Source organism: Rana temporaria, chromosome 3, assembly GCF_905171775.1.
Source record: "Rana temporaria chromosome 3, aRanTem1.1, whole genome shotgun sequence".
NCBI classification, from domain to species: domain Eukaryota; kingdom Metazoa; phylum Chordata; class Amphibia; order Anura; family Ranidae; genus Rana; species Rana temporaria.
This window is the reverse complement of record NC_053491.1, coordinates 13,872,677-13,891,555: the sequence shown is the minus strand read 5'-3', so window position 1 is coordinate 13,891,555 and position 18,879 is coordinate 13,872,677. Positions and strand designations below refer to the sequence as shown.

General features: G+C 43.3%; 1 protein-coding gene across 4 annotated transcripts in view; it reads right to left on the bottom strand.

Annotated features, from left to right (window-relative positions):
* DENND4A (DENN domain containing 4A) overlaps nucleotides 1-18,879 on the bottom strand; it is a 244,198-nt gene that overhangs the window by 71,561 nt on the left and 153,758 nt on the right. For all 4 annotated transcript variants that reach the window (XM_040342272.1, XM_040342269.1, XM_040342270.1 and 1 more), the window contains 3 exons: nucleotides 8,501-8,630; nucleotides 4,905-5,111; nucleotides 1,859-1,987 (listed from right to left, as the gene is read on the bottom strand). In XM_040342272.1, the coding sequence (XP_040198206.1) occupies nucleotides 1,859-1,987; nucleotides 4,905-5,111; nucleotides 8,501-8,630 (466 nt within the window). The remainder of the gene's footprint in view (nucleotides 1-1,858; nucleotides 1,988-4,904; nucleotides 5,112-8,500; nucleotides 8,631-18,879) is intronic.

Below are 18,879 nucleotides of genomic sequence, written 5' to 3'. Positions count from 1 at the left end.
TCACCAGTCATCTCTATGACCGTCGGAGGACCCGGGCGCGATGTGATGACGTCACGCCCGGGTCCCCGTAAGTAAACAAAGCCGCAATTGCGGCTGCTAAGCAACAGCAAGCATGAGATCGGTGAATTTTTTTTCATCGATTTCATGCTTTCCAGCCTGGAGGAGAGATGTGGGGTCTTATTGACCCCGCATCTCTCCATAAAGAGTACCTGTCACACACATTCCTATTACAAGGGATGTTTACATTCCTTGCAATAGGAATAAAAGTGATAATAAAAAAAATAAAATAAAAAAAAAGTGTAAAAAAAAAAAAAAATATGTAAAAAAAAAAAAAAAAGAAATACAATTTTTTTTTTAAACGCCCCTGTCCCCAGTAGTTCGCGCGCAGAAGCGAACGCACACGCAAGTCCCGCCGACATATGTAAACGCCGTTTAAACCACATATGTGAGGTATCGCCGCGTGCGTTAGAGTGCCAGCAACAATTCTAGCACTAGATCCCCTTTGTAAATCTAAACTGGTAACCTGTAAAAAATTTCAAAGCGTTGCCTATGGAGATTTTTAAGTGCCGAAGTTTGGCGCCATTCCATGAGTGTGCGCAATTTTAAAGCGTGACATGTTAGGTATCTATTTACTCGGTGTAACATCATCTTTCATATTTTCCAAAAAAATTGGGGTAACTTTACTGTTTTGTTATTTTTTTAATTCATGAAACAATTTTTTTCCAAAAAAAAAGGCGTTTGAAAAATTATTGCGCAAATACCGTGCAAGATAAAACATTTCAATGACCGTCGTTTTATTCCCTATTGTATCTGCTAAAAAAACATATATAATGTTTGGGGGTTCTGCGTAAATTTCTAGCAAAAAAATTATGATTTGTACATGTAGGAGAGAAGTGCCAGAATAGGCCTGGTATGGATGTGTGTAAAAAAGCCCGGTATTGAGGGGGTTAAAGGGCAAAAAAGAAAAAAAAAACCCAGAGGTGATAAAATACCACCAAAAGAAAGCTCTATTTGTGGGAAAAAAAGGACGTACATTTTGTTTGGGCGCAACATCGTATGCACAATTGTCAGTTAAAGTGACGCAGTGCAGTATGACAAAAAATGGCCCGGTCATTAAGGGGGCAAATCCTTCCAGGCCTTAAGTGGTTAAACTGGCCGGGTCCTGATTTTCTTTTATTATGCAGTTTACTACCGCTTTAACAATTTCCGTTAATAACGTTTTCAGAATCGGACTTCCACTTCAAAGTGGAGTTACGCCCATTTAAAAAGTCAGCAGCTACAAATAAAAGTGTAGCTGCTGACTTAATAAATCGGACACTCACCTGTCCCACGGTCCAGCGATGCGGGCTCACGAAGCCACGCTCCTCTCCGAGGCGCCAACACGCTAACTGTGCCGGGCACGCACTGCGCATTCGCAAAACACGCTGCGAATGATCGGGCAATCTTCTGGGATCTGTGACGTGTCCCAGACTGCAGGGAGGGAGCAAAGAGAGATGAACTTCCTTCCGGTGCCGCAGAGCCTGGGAAGGAAGTGGGAGCTGGGTGCCCATAAAAACTGGGTATCCCCTCCCCCCCCTAAAAAAATTACATGCCAAATGTGGCATATCAGGGGGTCACCTGCACTTAAAGCGGAAGTTAAATTTTTGGGTGAAACTCCGCTTTAAGTAAATTTAGCAATGTTGTCAGGAATCACCACTTGCAGGCAGCAAGGTACCATGGGATATGTAGTCTTTCTCATATTAAATGCAGTACATTCATTTACTATTTAATTTTGTAACAAAATGCTTATATAAAGAGTTGCAAAAATAAAAAAAAAATAGCACCTTGCTATGATGTGGCGGTTATCAGACCCACTTACCTTGTTATAGTAACCATAAGTGATTGCATTCGGTTGAACTCCAGCTTTCTTCATTTCAAACAGAACTTTGACAGCGAGGACGGGCTGCCCATACTGGCCACACAGCTGCATGAGGACACGGTAGCAGACCTGCCACACACAAATATGTACACAATAAAAATGTCTGAAAGATGCAAGTATACAAAAAACTACAATAAAAAAAAAAAAATAAAAAAAAAAAATCAGACACAACACACTTATGGGGCTCATCAATTTTGAATTACTTGTACAACCAAACCGACAGATCTGTCACCTAGGAACTATGGGCCAGATTCACCAAAGAGATACGACGGCGTTTCTCCTGATACGCCGTCGTATCCCTGTTTCTATCTATGCGGCTGATTCATAGATAGCCATAAGATCCGACAGGTGTAATTGTTTTACACTGTCGGATCTTAAGATGCAATACCGCGGCCGCCGATGGGGGGAGTTTGCGTCGTAAACCAGCGTCGGGTATGCAAATTAGGAGTTACGGCGATCCACGACGGGTTTTTGCGTTCGCTACGTCGCCGCTAGTCTAGTTTCCCGTCGCAAAGTTAGTCGTTTTTTTTGGTGCCTTAACTTTACACAGCAATCGTATTGCTGTCTAAAGTATGGCCGTCGTTCCCGCGTCGAAATTTAAAATTTAACGTCGTTTGCGTAACACGTCCGGGAATACGGAAGTACGCTACGCGCGTCGCCGTTCGAAAAAATGACGTCGCGGCGCGCAAAGCACGGCGGGAGTTAGGAAACGGAGCATGCACAGTAGGTCCGGCGCGGGAGCGCTCCTAATTTAAATGGCACACGCCCATTTGAATTGGCCCTCCTTGCGCCGGAGGCCGCCGGCGTAGTTTTCATCGCAAGTGCTTTGTGAATCAGGCACTTGCAATGAAAACTTGCGGCGGTGTAACGTATCAACGATACATTACGCCGCCGCAGTTCTATGTGAATCTGGCCCAATTTTTTTTAAACCTTTTAGGAAGACAACAATGCACTGCGCTCGTAATTTAGTACTGAGCAAAATTTCCGGGAGGGTAGATATGGTAGATGCTTTACTGGGATTTGTTGACATTCAAGGTTTTTATCATCTATTGGCATCATCTATGGTCAAAATGTAAAATTCTATATTCATTTCCACATTGTACTTCAATTATTTCTATCCAATTAAATCTGAATGACCTTGAAGTTTAAAGACGTACTTTGTGAAAAATCCCCACACATTTACTTCCTCGAATTATGGCACACGTTAGTCACTATGCCCTGTGATTTGGCACCGCTGTGTCACACATTTCACAGAGCCCGCCTCTTTCTGAGAGGAGGAGTTTCAGGAGGCGGAGTGCATATAGGAATCCCCATTTGCAGTCAGCATGGTACCATGGGATATGTAGTCCTTAGAAATGAAGGAGAAGCTGCCAAGCATGCAGGGAGTGCAGGAAGTTGTGGACAGAGGCAGCCAGCAGACAGGCAGCGCTCACAACATTAAGGGCCAGTTCACACCATAGAAACGCAATCCGGATGCGTTCCAGATGCTTTGTCTGCATGCGCATTTTTGACGCATTTATGATGCGTTCCAGTGCATTTGCGCGGTCATGCAACACTGGACCCAAATTTAATTTTTATAATTTTTTTTTCAACACAAATAGAGCTTTATTTTGGTGGTATTTGATGAACTCTGCAGTTTTTCTTTTTTGTTAAAAATATTTTAAAAGACATTTATATAAAAAAATATATATTATATTTTTTTTATAAAATTTTGCAAACAGGTAATTTTTAGTCTTCATTAATGTACGTTGATGAGGCTGTACTGATGGGCTGCACTGGTGGGCACCAATAGGCGGCACTGAAGGGCATTGATAGGTGGCACTAATAGGTGGCACTGATAGCTGGCAGTGATGGGCACTGATTAGTGGCAATAATGGGCACTGATGAGTGGCAATAATGGGCACTGATCGGTTACACCCATAGGCAGCATAACTAGGTGGCACAAATTGGCATCACAGGTGGGCATTGATAGGTGGCACTGTGGGCATTGGCAGGCAGTATTTGTGCGCACTGATGAGGCAGATGTACCTCCTTCCTCTTCAGGACCGATGTCCCTTGTAAACAAGCCGGTCATCTGCTTTTTTTTCTCCTCACACTGTCAGCTGGCACTGATAGCTGGTAGTGATGGACACTGATTAGTGGAAGTGATGGTCACTGATTAGTGGCAGTGATGGTCACTGATAGGCAGCATCACTAGGTGGCACTGAAGAGGCACCGATTGGCATCACAGGTGGGCATTACCTGATTGCATTCTGTTCAGTAAAAAAAAACATCTGCATGTAGTTCCACCACCCCCAGCCCCTCTTCTATTTACCTAAGCCCAATCTCGATCTAGTGATGTGCAAAAGAGCAGACTCTCTCTGCTCTCTCCCTCCTCATTGGCTCAGCAGCAGGAGCCAATGACTTCCACTGCTGTCTCTGTCAATCAAAGCCAGTGACAAGGGAGTAGGGTCAAGTCCCGGTGTCAATAAACAGACAGCGAGGCTTAGGAGAAAGCCTATAGCATATATATATATTTATAAATAATCGCTTATACCCCTTTCACACTGAAGGCATTTTAGCGCTAAAAATAGTGCCTGTAAAGCGCCTCCCATGCCACCCCAGTGTGAAAGTCGAGTGCTTTCACACTGGGGCAGTGTGCTTGCGGGATAGAAAAAAAAGTCCTGCAAGCAGCATGTTTGTATACAGCGCTCCCAAACCGCCCCTGCCCATTGGAATGAATGGGCAGCGCTTCCGAAGTGCCTCAAAAATTGCTTCGGAAGCGCTGCAACACGGGTACTTTTAACCCTTTCTTTGGCTGCTAGTGGGGGTTAAAAGCGCCCCGCTAGCTGCCTAAAGGCAGCTTTACAGCCAACGCGTCCATCGCTTAGTGTGAAAGCAGTCTAAGAATCACTTTAAATTTTGCTCATAACAGTCTATCATTGCATCAAGTATCAGGTGTTTGTGCGGCATCGGGGAGCCGCCATTTACTCTCTTTTTTCCTCACCTCATCAGGAGAGTCGATTTTCTTGACATGCATCTTCCGCAGCACATCATACGCACTGCGCAGCGCTCTCACTTTGGAGTGGCAGACTTTGACGTAGGCGGGCAGGCAGATGAACCACAAGCCGTAGCAATGCCTCAGCAGACATCTGGACCACATCTGGGGGATGGAGGAGTACTGCTTGGCGATTTTATGAGCCGACCTGATCTCCTGCAAAAAAGGTCAAAACAGCAGCTGTTGTTACATCTCTACACACAAACATAAAACAGGACCACCCAAATCTGATTGGCTCGCTTATAAAACAAAAAGCTGTACGGAGATCAAAGTAGAGGTGTTGCCCATAGCAGCCATTTCGATTTGATGGTTATTTTTACTATAAATCTAAAAAATGTCAAATCACTACGAGCTTTTCAACTAGTTCTGTTATATGTCCATCTTACGAGTATGCAGTTTATTTCAGGTACTTATATAGCACCAGCAATTTACGCAGCGATTATATAGAGAGAGAGAGAGAGAGAGAGAGAGAGAGAGAGAGAGAGAGAGAGAGAGAGAGAGAGAGAGAGAGAGAGAGAGAGAGATGACTATCTATATATATATCTCTATCGAGATAGATAGATATAGATAGGATTTATTTCTATCTATCGATCTCTCTATCTCGATATATATATCTATTAGAGAGAGATATATATATATCTCTATCTATATTTATATCTCTATCTATCTATCTAGATAGATAGATATAGATTTATATATATATATCTCTATCCATCTCTCTATATCTATCTCTCTAGATAGAGATAATATATATATATATATATATATATATAGATAGATAGAGAGAGAGAGAGAGAGAGAGAGAGAGAGAGAGAGAGAGAGAGAGAGAGAGAGAGAGAGAGAGAGAGAGAGAGAGAGAGAGAGAGAGAGAGAGAGAGAGAGAGAGAGAGAGAGAGAGAGAGAGAGAGAGAGAGAGAGAGAGAGAGAGAGAGAGAGAGAGAGAGAGAGAGAGAGAGAGAGATATATATATATATATATATATATATATATATATATATATATATATTAGGGCTGTTACTGATTACAATTTGTGTGTGTAAGCGTCAAAAGTGTCCGCCATAATATCGCAGTCATGATAAAAATCGCTGATCGCTGTCATTACTAGTAAAAAAAAAAAATATTAATAAAAATGCCATAAAACTATCCCCTATTTTGTAGACGCTATAACTTTTGCGTAAACCAATCAAACGCTTATTGCAGATTTCTTTACCAAAAATATGTACAATACTACATATCGGCCTAAACTGAGAATTATTATATATATATATATATATATATATATATATATATATATATATATATTTTTTTTTGGGGGGGGGGGGGTATATTATAGCAAAAAGTAAAAAAATATTACTTTTTTTTTTTTAAAAGTATTGCTTTATTTTGGTTTATAGCGCAAAAAATAAAAACCACAGAGGTGTCAATGGTCCCACAAAAGTGTCAAAAGTGTGCAGTCCTGCTAAAAATTGCAGATCGCCGCCATTACTAGTAAAAAAAAAAAAAAAATAAAATAAAAATGCCATAAATCTATCCCCTATTTTGTAGAAGCTATAACTTTTGTACAAACCAATCAATTTACGCTTATTGCGATTTTTTAACCAAAAATACGTATAAGAATATATATTGGCATAAACTGATGAAGATTTTTTATTTTTTTTTGGGTAAAAAGTTTTTTTTTTATTATAGCAAAAAGTTAAAAATATTTCAAAATTGGCGCTCTTTTCTTATTGTTTATAGCGCAAAAAATAAAAACCGCAGAGGTGATCAAATACCACCAAAAGAAAGCTCTATTTGTGGGGAAAAAAGGACGTCAATTTTGTTTGGGAGCCACGTCGCACCACCGTGCAATTATCAGTTAAAGCGACGCAGTGCCGAATTGCAAAAAGTGGCCCGGTCATTTGGCAGCCAAATCCTCCAGGGCTGAAGTAGTTAAGCTTTACACAGTGGACCAGGATAAGCACCTTAGAAGCTGGGACACCCACATACAGTGGATCACCAGACTTGTAGTGAAGCTCTATATCAGGAGTAGACAACCTCTGCCCTCTAGCTGTGGTGAAACTACAAACCCCATCATGCCTCTGCCTCTAGGAGTCATGCCTGTAAATGTCGGGGTTTTGCAATGTCTCATGGGACGTGTAGTTTCAAAACAGCTGGAAGGCCGAGGTTGCCTACCCCTGCTCTATGTCGTCTAATGGGATCACAATGATTGTTACACCTCACCCACTCTCTACTCCACAAATCTGGAATATATATATATATATTGTAACAAAATGGCCCATGGGACCCAGAGGCTCTTGCAGGGTGTGGGGTACTCCTGTTTCAGCTTCACCGATGACTCTTGTGTCTAAAGTCATCCTATGTCCACTAGGGGCATAGGGGATGACTGAGAAATGATATCTTGGACTACACGAGATGGGGCACAGGGTGAATGAGAACCCCACTATGGTCTGTACTAGTCACATTTAATGCAGTATAGATATTGTATATATATATTGTGTGTTGGCTGATGTGTACTATAAAAGCTTGCTGTGGTAATTAAGTCTGCTACTGTGATGTAAATTAACCTTAGGATGGCTCCTAAAGACCTTTCATTGAGATATGCTAATTGACACTGTATTGTGTGAAAGTTCTATTGATGATAGATGTGTGTTGTGAGTTAGCACAGTCTAAAGGTCAGATGTCTGACTTATGTCTACTAAAGCAATGTGTATTGTATAGCAGGTGAGAGAAGCCGGAGTCATGATGTCTGACTTATAAGCTGTAGTTAAAGCGTCGGTTCACCCGGAAAAAAAAAATTTAACATTAGATTGAGGCTAATTAGGCGAAGCAGAATCGGGTGTTTTTTTTTAAATCAATGTAGTACTTACCGTTTTAGAGATCGATGTTCTCCGTGGCTTCCGGGTATGATCTTCGGGACTGGGCGTTCCCATTTGATTGACAGGCTTCCGGCGGTCGCAAAGCTGTCAATCAAATAGGAACGCCCAGTCCCGCAGCCCATACCCGGAAGCGGCGGAGAAGATCTATCTCTAAAACGGTAAGTACTGCATTGATTTAAAAAAAAAACACCCGATTCTGCTTCGCCTAATTTTGCTCAATCTAATGTTAAAAATTGATTTTTCGGGTGAACCTCCACTTTAATTAACTCGTGTTAATTATGTCAGACCTGGTGCCAGAAAGTCTGACTAAAAGATGTGTATTGGAGGCTCGTTAGTAACCATTGTATGATGTTGTGGGTGGAGTGTGTCATTGTCCATTTGATTAATGCAGTATTCCTTTTTGTGTACATAAGAGCCTGCCTTCTCAATAAAGATTGTCTATTCATGTTGAACCAGAGAACAGAGCTGCGTGTCTCGTTTCTGGGGTATCTGTATGGGCCATGTTCGTCTGCCGCATTGTGGAGCGTCGATAAGCTGTCGTGGGTTAGGAATGGAATATCGTAAACGGCGTTTACCCCTGTCCCATTTGGGGTTTCGTTACACACACACACACACACACACACATATATATATATATATAAAAACATTTGATAGATTTATATTTTTTACCTGTTTTGTTCTCCTGAACATTGGAGATGGGCTGCTGGGAGCTGAGACTTTGGGGAAAAGTCTTTGGTTTTTCAGGAGACCATCCGGAGTATCAAAAAGATCCAACGTGAGGACAGGAAAACCATTGTAACTACAGGAAATGAGGAAAAAAAATAAGAAAATTGGTTAGAACTGCTGAGCTTGCATCACCAAGATCAGGGGTCTCCAAACTTTCTGAGCAAAGGGCCGGTTTTCTGTCCTTTACACTTTGAGAGGGCCGGACTATGGCCAGTGGAAGTAGAAAATGCCCCCCTGTGTCAATGTGGGTAAAGAATGCCCTATCATTGATATTAGTGGGAGTGTTGGTATTAGAGGAAGAAATAGGGCCCCATCCCTGGCGTCTTTGGGAGGAATTTGGCCCCCTCATTAGTGTTAGTGAGAGGAATAGTACCCCATTGTTGGTATCAGGGCAAGGAATTGTGCCTCATCATTGGTGTCAATGGGAAGAATAGGGCCCTATTGTTGGTGTAGAAGAAATAGTGCCCAATTAATAGTGCATTGTATCAGTGGGGGATTAGGATCTCAAGGGCCTGATAAAGGCACGCAAAGGGCCACATTTGGCCCCCGGGCCACAGTTTGGAGACCACTGACCAAGATCATGGGATCAATCTGTGTGGAGACTTTGACCCTCTGCCCATCTTTACATGGATCTGATCTGAGTACACGTCTCCACCCAAACCAGAAAATATACCAGCAGATTAAATGGCTTCTCTTTGAATTTGGTGTTGGACTGACAATTCACAACAACATTAGGAGGGAACTAAAGGCAAATTGGGGGAAAATATGGGACAAAAGGCAAATTGAGGAAAATTTGGGACTTTTCAGGTGCATGGACACATAAATACACAAATACTTTGTATAAAAATTATTTGTTACAAACCTTTAAGTACAATTTTTTTTAGATTAAAAGCATATAAAATGTTATTCAACATATTTTGCCTATTCAGGCTTCTTTAGGAATACAGGTGAAACATGTTGAATCGAATGCGTGATGAATGATATTATATGACTGTACAGTATGCTTTTAAAGAGGTTGTAAAGGTAAAAAAAAAAATCCCTATGGCCCCTTTCACACCTGCGGACTGTATGTCCGCTTTTTCATCCATCTGTTTGCGGATGAAAAAGGGACATACATTGGTCCCTATGAGATCGCGAATGTCAGCGGATGAACACCCGCTGACACCCGATCTCGTCCGCCTCCGCAATGATCCGATTCTGCAGACGGAAAAAAACCCTATTTTTCCATCCGTCTGCAGATCGGATCGGATGAACACGGACACACGGTTCGTGTTCATCCGATCCCCCCATAGGGGAGAGCGGAGAAAAGACAGGGCGGTCCCTGCACAGTGTGCGGGGACTGCCCTGTCATCCGCCGGCTCAGCGGGGATCAACGGAGCGATCCCCGCTGAGCAAGCGGAGGTTCATTGCTGATCCACCCCTGTGTGAAAGGGGCCTTAATAGCTTCCTTTACCTTAGTGCAGTCCTCCTTCACTTACCTCACCCGTCCATTTTGCTTATAAATGTCCTTATTTCTTCTGAGAAATCCTCACTTCCTGTTCTTCTGTCTGTAACTCCACACCGTAATGCGAGGCTTTCTCCCTGGTATGAAGAAAGCCTCTTGAGGGGGCGAGCAGGAGGGTCAGGACGCCCACTAACACACAGCTCCTTTCTCTATCTGCAAAGTAGAGAGTGTCTTGACACTCCTGCTCGCCCCCTCAAGAGGCTTTCTCCACACCAGGGAGAAAGCCTGGCATTACTGTGTGGAGTTACAGACAGAAGAACAGGAAGTGAGGATTATATATATCGCCACGGCATTTGAGGAAAATGCCCAGGTGCCCACCCACAAAGAAATCTATCCAAAACTAGTATAGATGCATTCAAGGATCTTGCAAAGGTGGTTGAACAAAACAGCAGCATTTTTATTGCCAACATGTCGATGAAGCCAACGAAACGTTGCAATGAAAACGTTGCTGTTTTATACTAGTTTTGAATATAGAGACAGAGATATAGATATTTATTGTTTTTGTTTTTTTCTATGGCTCCCCCCCCCCCCCCTTTATGTATCCTTAAATATTGCATAAAAACCTTGATCACACCCTAATGCCGCGTACACACGATGGGAATTTTCCGTCGGAATTCCGATGAAGCCGACTTCCATCAGTCTTGCATACACACTGTCAGACTAAATTCCGACCGTCCAAAAACGCAGTGACGTAAAACACTACAACGAGCCGAGAAAAATGAAGTTCAATGTTTCTGAGCATGCGTCGACTTGATTCTAAACATGCGTGGGTTATTTCTCTGTCGGAGTTGCTCACAGACGATAGGAATTTCCGATCGTTCCCCCTCCCCACCCATCGGAAAAATTTATAACATGTACTATTTCTTTACTCCGATGGAAAAAAGGGCCCACACACGATCGGCATTTCCAAGGAAAAAAGTCCATCGGAAATTCTGACTGTGTACACGCGGCATAAGACTCGCTTTACCTATAGTTAGATGATCCCAGAAAACCTTCACAGGCTCTCCTTAAACCCTCTGCATTGGTGCAGTTTATTAAAAGGGGAGTTCCGGCCACAATTTCACTTTTTTTTTTTTCATATTTAAATCTTTTATTTTATTTTTCTTTTATGGTAAGGTTCACAGAAGGTTAACATATCTTATACAATGGATACATAATCATATAGTTCTTATCACTACACACTTATGGTGGGCTAGCAAATAAACAGGTGGGGATTCAGAAACTTAAGAAGAATAAACCAAAAGCAGTACCTCCCCGGTCCTCTTGCTCTATTCCCAAGCCCGCCTGCCTTTTATCAGTAACTTCTTTTCCCGTTTCCTAGTACCACTGTATTGACCTCACACTTCTTCCTCCCCTCTGTTCCCTTGTCCATTCCTATACCCCACCTAACCCCCCCTTAAACCTAGAATCAACATAATCCTCAACAAAACAACAACCAAAAAAAAAAAATAAAAAAAAAAGAGAAAACCCCGCCAACCCCCTCCCCTCCTCTCCCTCCCCTACCTCGCCGGAGACGGACGGATCCTCCCTTACTTCAACCCTTCGGCCTCTCCCTTTTCACTTCTACCCAAAAAGGAATCTTCTCTCCCCTATCTATTCCACCAGTAATCTCTTCCCCTCTTCCGTACTCATAAACTGATTCCAACCTGTCCAAGTTTCTACATACTGTTCCCTTTTGTTCCGGGCTGAGAGGATCAGGTCTTCTATAGCTCCAGTCTCTCTCACTCTATTGAGCCATCTCGCAATAGAGGGTGATCTACTGTCTCTACATTGTAATGTTATTCCATTTCTGGCAGTATTTATCATGTGACATATCACCATCTTTTTGTACTCTCGCACTGGGATTTGTGAGCAATGGAGCAGAAAAAAAGCTGGATCCTCCTGAATCTGGTGCTCCGTAAATTTTTGAACAATTCTCTGGACTTCCTTCCAGTAATCTCTTACTTTTGCACAGGACCAAAATATATGCAGCAAGGTTCCCTGCTCCACACCACATCTCCAACAATACTCTGAGTAGCCTTTAGAAAATTTATGTAACATTACTGGTGTATAATACCATTGGAACAATAGTTTATAATTGGATTCCTGTATTCGCGTAGATATTGAGGAGTTTAGTGCTAAGTGAATTATGTGTTTACGTTGAGTCTGTGAGAAATTTCTCCCCAGATCTCTTTCCCATTTCCCCAGTCCCGGCAACTCAAAATCCTCCTGAGGGGAATTCAATAGTCTATACATCTTTGAGCTCACTCTTTGTATTGGTTCCTCCTCGTCGCAGTATTGTTCAAATTTTGTTAGTTGTCGCCGAAAATTAGATGGTTGTCCCAGGGATCTTAAAAAGTTGCTTATTTGAAATGCTTGCCAAAAGGATAACTCATAACTCCCTCCTCTCTTTGTTAGGGCCTCCAATGATGGCCACATACCAGTTTGCAGAAAATGTGATACCTGTACTTTACCCCTTTGTTTTAATTTATTAAAAACTGCTCCTGCTGTACCTGGTATGAAGCCTGGGTTCCCTAATATAGGGAACAGGGGAGAACACTTCGATGAGAATTTTGGATTTTTACATATTTTAGCTGCGATTGACAACGTTGGGCCAATTATGGGATGTTTCTTCATCTTATTTGGCAATAACTTATAACACCAAGGGGCTCTACTTAGTGTTATTGGACAGGTCTGCTGTTCTACCTCAACCCACCTTTTATAGTGTCCGTTTCTACACCAGTCTATCAATCTCGTCAAATGTGCCGCTTGATAATATTTGGCAATATCCGGGACTGCCATCCCCCCAAAACACTTGGGTAACCTCATCACCTCTTTCTTAATTCTTGCCTTTTTCCCTGCCCAGATGAATTTCATCAGGAGGGCACTAATTTGCCGTAGGAAGGCCGATGGTATCAATATCGGCAGTGTTTGAAACAAATACGTAATCTTTGGCAAGATGCTCATCTTGACTATATTATTTCTGCCGAACCATGAATGTAGTCCATGTTGCCATTTCTCTAGTAGCATTCTTATTGAAGTAAGAAGAGGTGGAAAATTTATTTTAAAAACTTCTTTTATGTTTGCTGGAATCAGGGTACCCAAGTATTTTAGCGCAGTCTTCCACTTAAAACCAAAGTTTTGTTGTATAATTGACTGTTTCTGGGGTGTCATTGACACACTCATTGCTTCAGATTTTGCTTGGTTTATTTTTAGGTTGGAGAGCTCTCCGAATTTAGCGATTTCTTTGACGAGATTGGGAAGAGATACATGAGGGTTTGATATAGTAAACAGCAAGTCATCTGCAAATGCGGTTATTTTATGCCTTCTCCCCCCTATCTGTATACCCTGTATATCCGGATTTTGGCGTATTTTATTTAATAAGGGCTCCAAAGATAGCACAAATAGTAGCGGTGACAGGGGACATCCCTGGCGCGTTCCGTTTGTGATTTGGAAAGTTTTAGAGAACATCCCGTTAACTCTCACTGAGGCACGTGGGTCTGTATAAACACTTCCTATCCACCTTAACATATTCTCCCCCAGGCCCACGTGTCTCAGTACTGAGAACAGGAAATTCAAGCTCACTCTATCAAAAGCCTTCTCGGCATCAGTATTTAGGAACACGCAAGGGATGTCCCCGTCAGTGGCCTCCTGCACCAGATTAAGAACCCTTATTGTACCATCTCTTGCCTCCCGTGTAGGTACGAATCCGACTTGATCCATATCGACTAGCTCGGGTAACCATACTTGGATCCGTCTTGCTAGTAACTTCGTAAAGAGTTTTAAATCGGAGTTTAACAATGAAATCGGCCTATAGCTGCCGCACTCCGCCGGATCTTTCCCATCTTTGGGAATGACTATAATTTGAGCTAGTAATGCGTCCGGCGGGAACCCAGCCGTCTGGCCTACTGCATTGAGAAACTCTGCTAACTGCCCTCTCAGTAGTGTTACAAATTCTTTATAGTATCTTATCGTATAGCCATCCGGTCCCGGGGCTTTCCCTTCCTTCATAGTTTTTAACGTTGCCTCTATTTCTTCTATCGAGATGGGGGTGTCTAAACTGGCCTGAGCTATTGATGGTAACCTAGCTAAGTCCATTGCTGAAAGATATTCTTCTATTTTGGGTGGGGCTACTGGTAGCTGTGCCAAATTGTATAGAGAGGAATAATATCTCCCAAACTCCTCCACTATCTCCTTTGGCGTACGTTTTAATTGTCCCTCCTTAACCTTGATTTGCGGGACATACGTTTGTTGACTCTTCTCTTTCAATTTCCCAGCTAGTAGTTTACTACACTTGTCTCCAAATTCGTAATTTATTTTCCTTCCCCTTTGTATTAATGCTTTGGCCTTATAGCGTAGGATCTCTGTCAACTGCCTTCTCAGGTGGCTCAATTCTCTGCCTGTTTGAGGGGTATGTGTCTTTTTATGTTGTAGTTCTAATTCCTGGATCTCTGTTAGTAAATTTTTAACCTGCTGTTCTCGCTTCCTTTTTAGAATCGATCCATGTCTGATAAGGACCCCCCTGATCACCGCTTTGTGCGCTTCCCACACCATCCCTAGATTACTCCCGGGGGTAGCATTCATTTGGAAATATTCTGTGATTTCCCGAGCAACATCTTCTCTCACTTCCCTATTCTGCAAGAGGCTTTCATTTAGACGCCACCTTCTCTCCTGTGCAAGCCCTATGCCAGATAGTGAGATACGCAGGCTAACTGGGGCATGATCCGACCATGTAATACTACCAATGGACACCTCCTTCACAGAGGAGATCAGATAGTGAGGTATCATGAAGAGATCTATCCTGGAGTACACCTGGTGGGGATTGGAGAAAAAGGTGTAGTCCCTCTCTTCCCCATGTAACATCCTCCATGCATCCACCAGCTGGATTTCGTACAGTCTACGTAGGACCTCCCGTCTGACCCCCTCTGTGATAGACGAAGTTCCCCTTGAGGTATCTATCTTTGGATTCAGGGGGATATTAAAACCCCCCCCCAAAATCAATTTGCCTTCTGAAAACTCCATCAATTCTTTGAGAGTCTTCCTCATAAAGGTATCTTGATGTACATTAGGCACATACACTGTAGCTAAAGTCACTTTTGTTTCTCCTATCTTCCCTTTTAAAAAAAGGTATCTCCCTTTTGGGTCTCGATAGCAATTTTCTAATGTCCATGGGATCCTATTAGAAATCAAAATAGAGACCCCCTTGGATTTTGCTTCCTGGTTCCCTGCGTGGTAGGCCGAAGGGAAGAACCTATTTTGCAATAGTGGGAGCCCCCCCGTCCTAAAGTGAGTCTCCTGTATGTAGGCAATATCTGTCTCTGAATGTCGCAAATCGTTCAGCAACATCCTGCGTTTTTTCTGGGACATTAAGTCCCTTTGCGTTCAGGGAGGTTATTTTTAATCCCTCCATCTCCGACGTTGAGGGGAAGGGAGAGAAAGTGGAAACGAAGAATGAGAGAGAAAAAAAAAAAAAAAAAAAAAAAAAAAGGGGGGAGAAAAACCCCCCCCAAAAAAATACCAACCCCTCCCCCCCCCCCCCAAAAGAAAAAAAAAAAAAAAAAACACCCCTAGAAAAAAAATTTCCCTAATGACTCGACAACCAACCCCTACTTGGCCGCACAAGTCAGTAAAGCTTCTTGCTTTATACACTCAATTCCCAACCTATAATTGAGTGTTGGCCTATTGAGGGGTTAGGGTAGAGAGCAGCTGAGTCAGAGCGGACTCTCCGTCCATAGCCCACCTATTTATATATATATATAAACAATTTAATAGCACTATTCATTCTGTCCCATCAAACTACAAACAAAAAAAAAAAAAGAAAACCCCCTCAGGGGGAAAAGTCCCAATATCTTCATTAAATCATACGCCTCCTTTTCCTCTCGTTCTCCCCTAATTTCCCCTCCCCCCTCTCCTCCTTCCCCCCTCTCATCACCCTCCGCCCCCCTCCCCCTCTCCTCCTCCCCCTCCTCCTCTCTCCACCTGCCTCTCATATCTCCCATTACCCATATTTCTTAACCATCCTCTGAGTACTATTCCTATTCCTGTGACTCCATCTCCTCTCAGTGTAAAAAAAAAAAAAAAGAAAAAGAAAAAAGGGCTATCTTACCATTTACATTTAGCCAGTTAGAGGGGTCCCCCCTAATCCCCCATGTGACCTAATTATTTCCAGTGTCCGTGTTTAAATAACATCACAATCCCCTACTCCTCCCTCCCCTCATCTATCTATCTATCGTGTACCTCCCCCCTCGCTCTTACCAGCTAGGTGGGGGGGTCTCCTCTACGCCCATTAGTACCCACTTGTGTCCAGTGTCCTGTGATAGTGTACAATAACATCATTGCCCCCCTCCCACCCTCCCCCAATAGTATATCTCCCCCCTCCCACCTACCAGACCCCCCACCCCCCACCCCTCCCTACCCTCCCATTTCGAGGTAAATCTCCCAATAGGGACATATTCCCATTTCTTATCCCCAAATCTCAACCAAACCAAAAAAGAAAAAAAAAGGGGTGATTCATAATGTGCTGTGATTTATCCCTTAGTGGCCTACCCCCGCCCTCCCCCTACCAATTATTAGAATTATTAATATTATTACTATATCATTGTACCAACTCATTCCTATCTTCCCCCCCTCCCCCAACCCCTACAACTAGCCAATATCCAATGTAATAATCACCCAACATTTAAAGTCCATTCAATTACATTATATCATATATCGTAATTTTGGTCACATCTTAAAGCGGTGGTTCACCCTCCTTAACAACAGTACAGCACTACATTCGGCACAGCAGCGCGAGCCACAGCACGCCCGACCGCATCCCCCTACCCCCGCACCCACAGCGCCACCGCACATCCAGGACTCCGACTCCCGCGGGGAATGGGCGTGCCCATGGAGAGGGTGGGTGACCGACGGCCGGCCCCGGCACGCCACGCCCCCCGAAGACAATTTCACTTTTTAAATATAAATACCCCTGTAATACACAAGCTTAATGTATTCTAGTAAAGTTAGTCTGTGAACTAAGGTTCGTTTTGTTAGGTTGTTACAGCATTTAGACACTTTATAAAATAGAAATTGACTGGGGCCATCTTAAGTGTGGGCATTATGAAGCCAGACTGTATGACTTCCTGGATTTCAGCCTTGCAGATCTCGCACATGCTCAGTGCTGCACAAGCAGTGCAGTAGGTTTCAGATCAGGTTTCAGCACCTGTACTGTCCAAGTCACATGATTCTTCGAGACTGGGGAGTGCACAGACTCCTGGAAAGTTACACCCACTACATTCCCAAGAGTCTGTGCAGTGTAGGTTAGGAAGCATTAAGCACCTAGGTGCAGGAAGTGGGAAGATTAACTATTCTGCCTAGCAACAACACTTTGAAGGCATCTAAAAAAGGACTAATGACATTTTTTTTAAAACTACTGATGTAATGTTATATTTATGGGTGGAACTCCACTTTAAATTCTACTAAATTTCACACAAAAAGGACACACAACCAGACACTAGCATTGGTATACAATTACAAAAGTGAACTGGTTAAAAAAAAAAAAAAATAGAAGGGCATTCAAAAATCGGAGCTACCAAATACAAAGCAAAACCCCGATCTCCGTTATAAAAAAAAAAAAAGAAAAAGAAAAAAAAGAAAAAAATGTAAAGCTGGCAGGGACTGCACATGTCACTGCACTGCCACAAAGCCAGTTATTATAGTGAAATCTTGGCAGTCACACACGAGGTGCTAATATTTTCCCAGAATTGCCAGGCAGTGAACCATAAATTCTAATTCAGTAGTCTGAAAAAAAAAAACGACCACCTACAAGGCCTCTCCCAATACAAAGACTGTGTAGATTCTTCCAAATGTATTCTCAGGACTTCTAATCCAAAAGGCGTTACCCAAAACTTTCCGGATTTAAAAAATAAACATACATAATCACCTAGGTGGATATAACTGCGGCGGGTGGTCGGCAAGCGGTTACGGTCATCACAGAGGACAAGGGGGGCGCTCTTTACGTCTAGAGGAAAAGAGATTTCATCTCCAAATACGGAAAGGTTTCTTCACAGTAAGAGCTGTGAAAATGTGGAACAGACTCCCTCCAGAGGTGGTTCTGGTCAGATTAGTAGATAAAAAGGCCTGGATTCTTTCCTAGGTGTACATATCATAACTGGATACCAACTATTATAGGTAAAGTTGATCCAGCAAATATCCGATTGTCTCTCTGGCGATCAGGCAGACATTTTTTTTCCTGCTGTAGCAAACTGGATCATGCTTTGCTGTTTTTTTTTTTTTAGCCTTCCTCTGGATCAACTGTGGGCACTATGATTGTTTATATGGGATTGTATGGTTGTGTTTTTTTTTTTAGCAGTTGAGTTTGATCAGGGGTCTCCAACCTTTCTAAACAAAGGGCCAGTTTACTGTCCTTCAGACTTTAGGAGGGCCGGACTAGGGCCAGTGGGAGTGGAAAATGTACTGGGGTCCAGTGGGAGTAAATTATACCCCGTCGTTGGCGCCAGCGGGAGGAATACTGGGCCCCCCGTCGTTGGCGCCAGCGGGAGGAATACTGGGCCCCCCGTCGTTGGCGCCAGCGAGAGGAATACTGGGCCCCCCGTCGTTGGCGCCAGCGGGAGGAATACTGGGCCCCCCGTCGTTGGCGCCAGCGGGAGGAATACTGGGCCCCCCGTCGTTGGCGCCAGCGGGAGGAATACTGGGCCCCCCGTCGTTGGCGCCAGCGGGAGGAATACTGGGCCCCCCGTCGTTGGCGCCAGCGGGAGGAATACTGGGCCCCCCGTCGTTGGCGCCAGCGGGAGGAATACTGGGCCCCCCGTCGTTGGCGCCAGCGGGAGGAATACTGGGC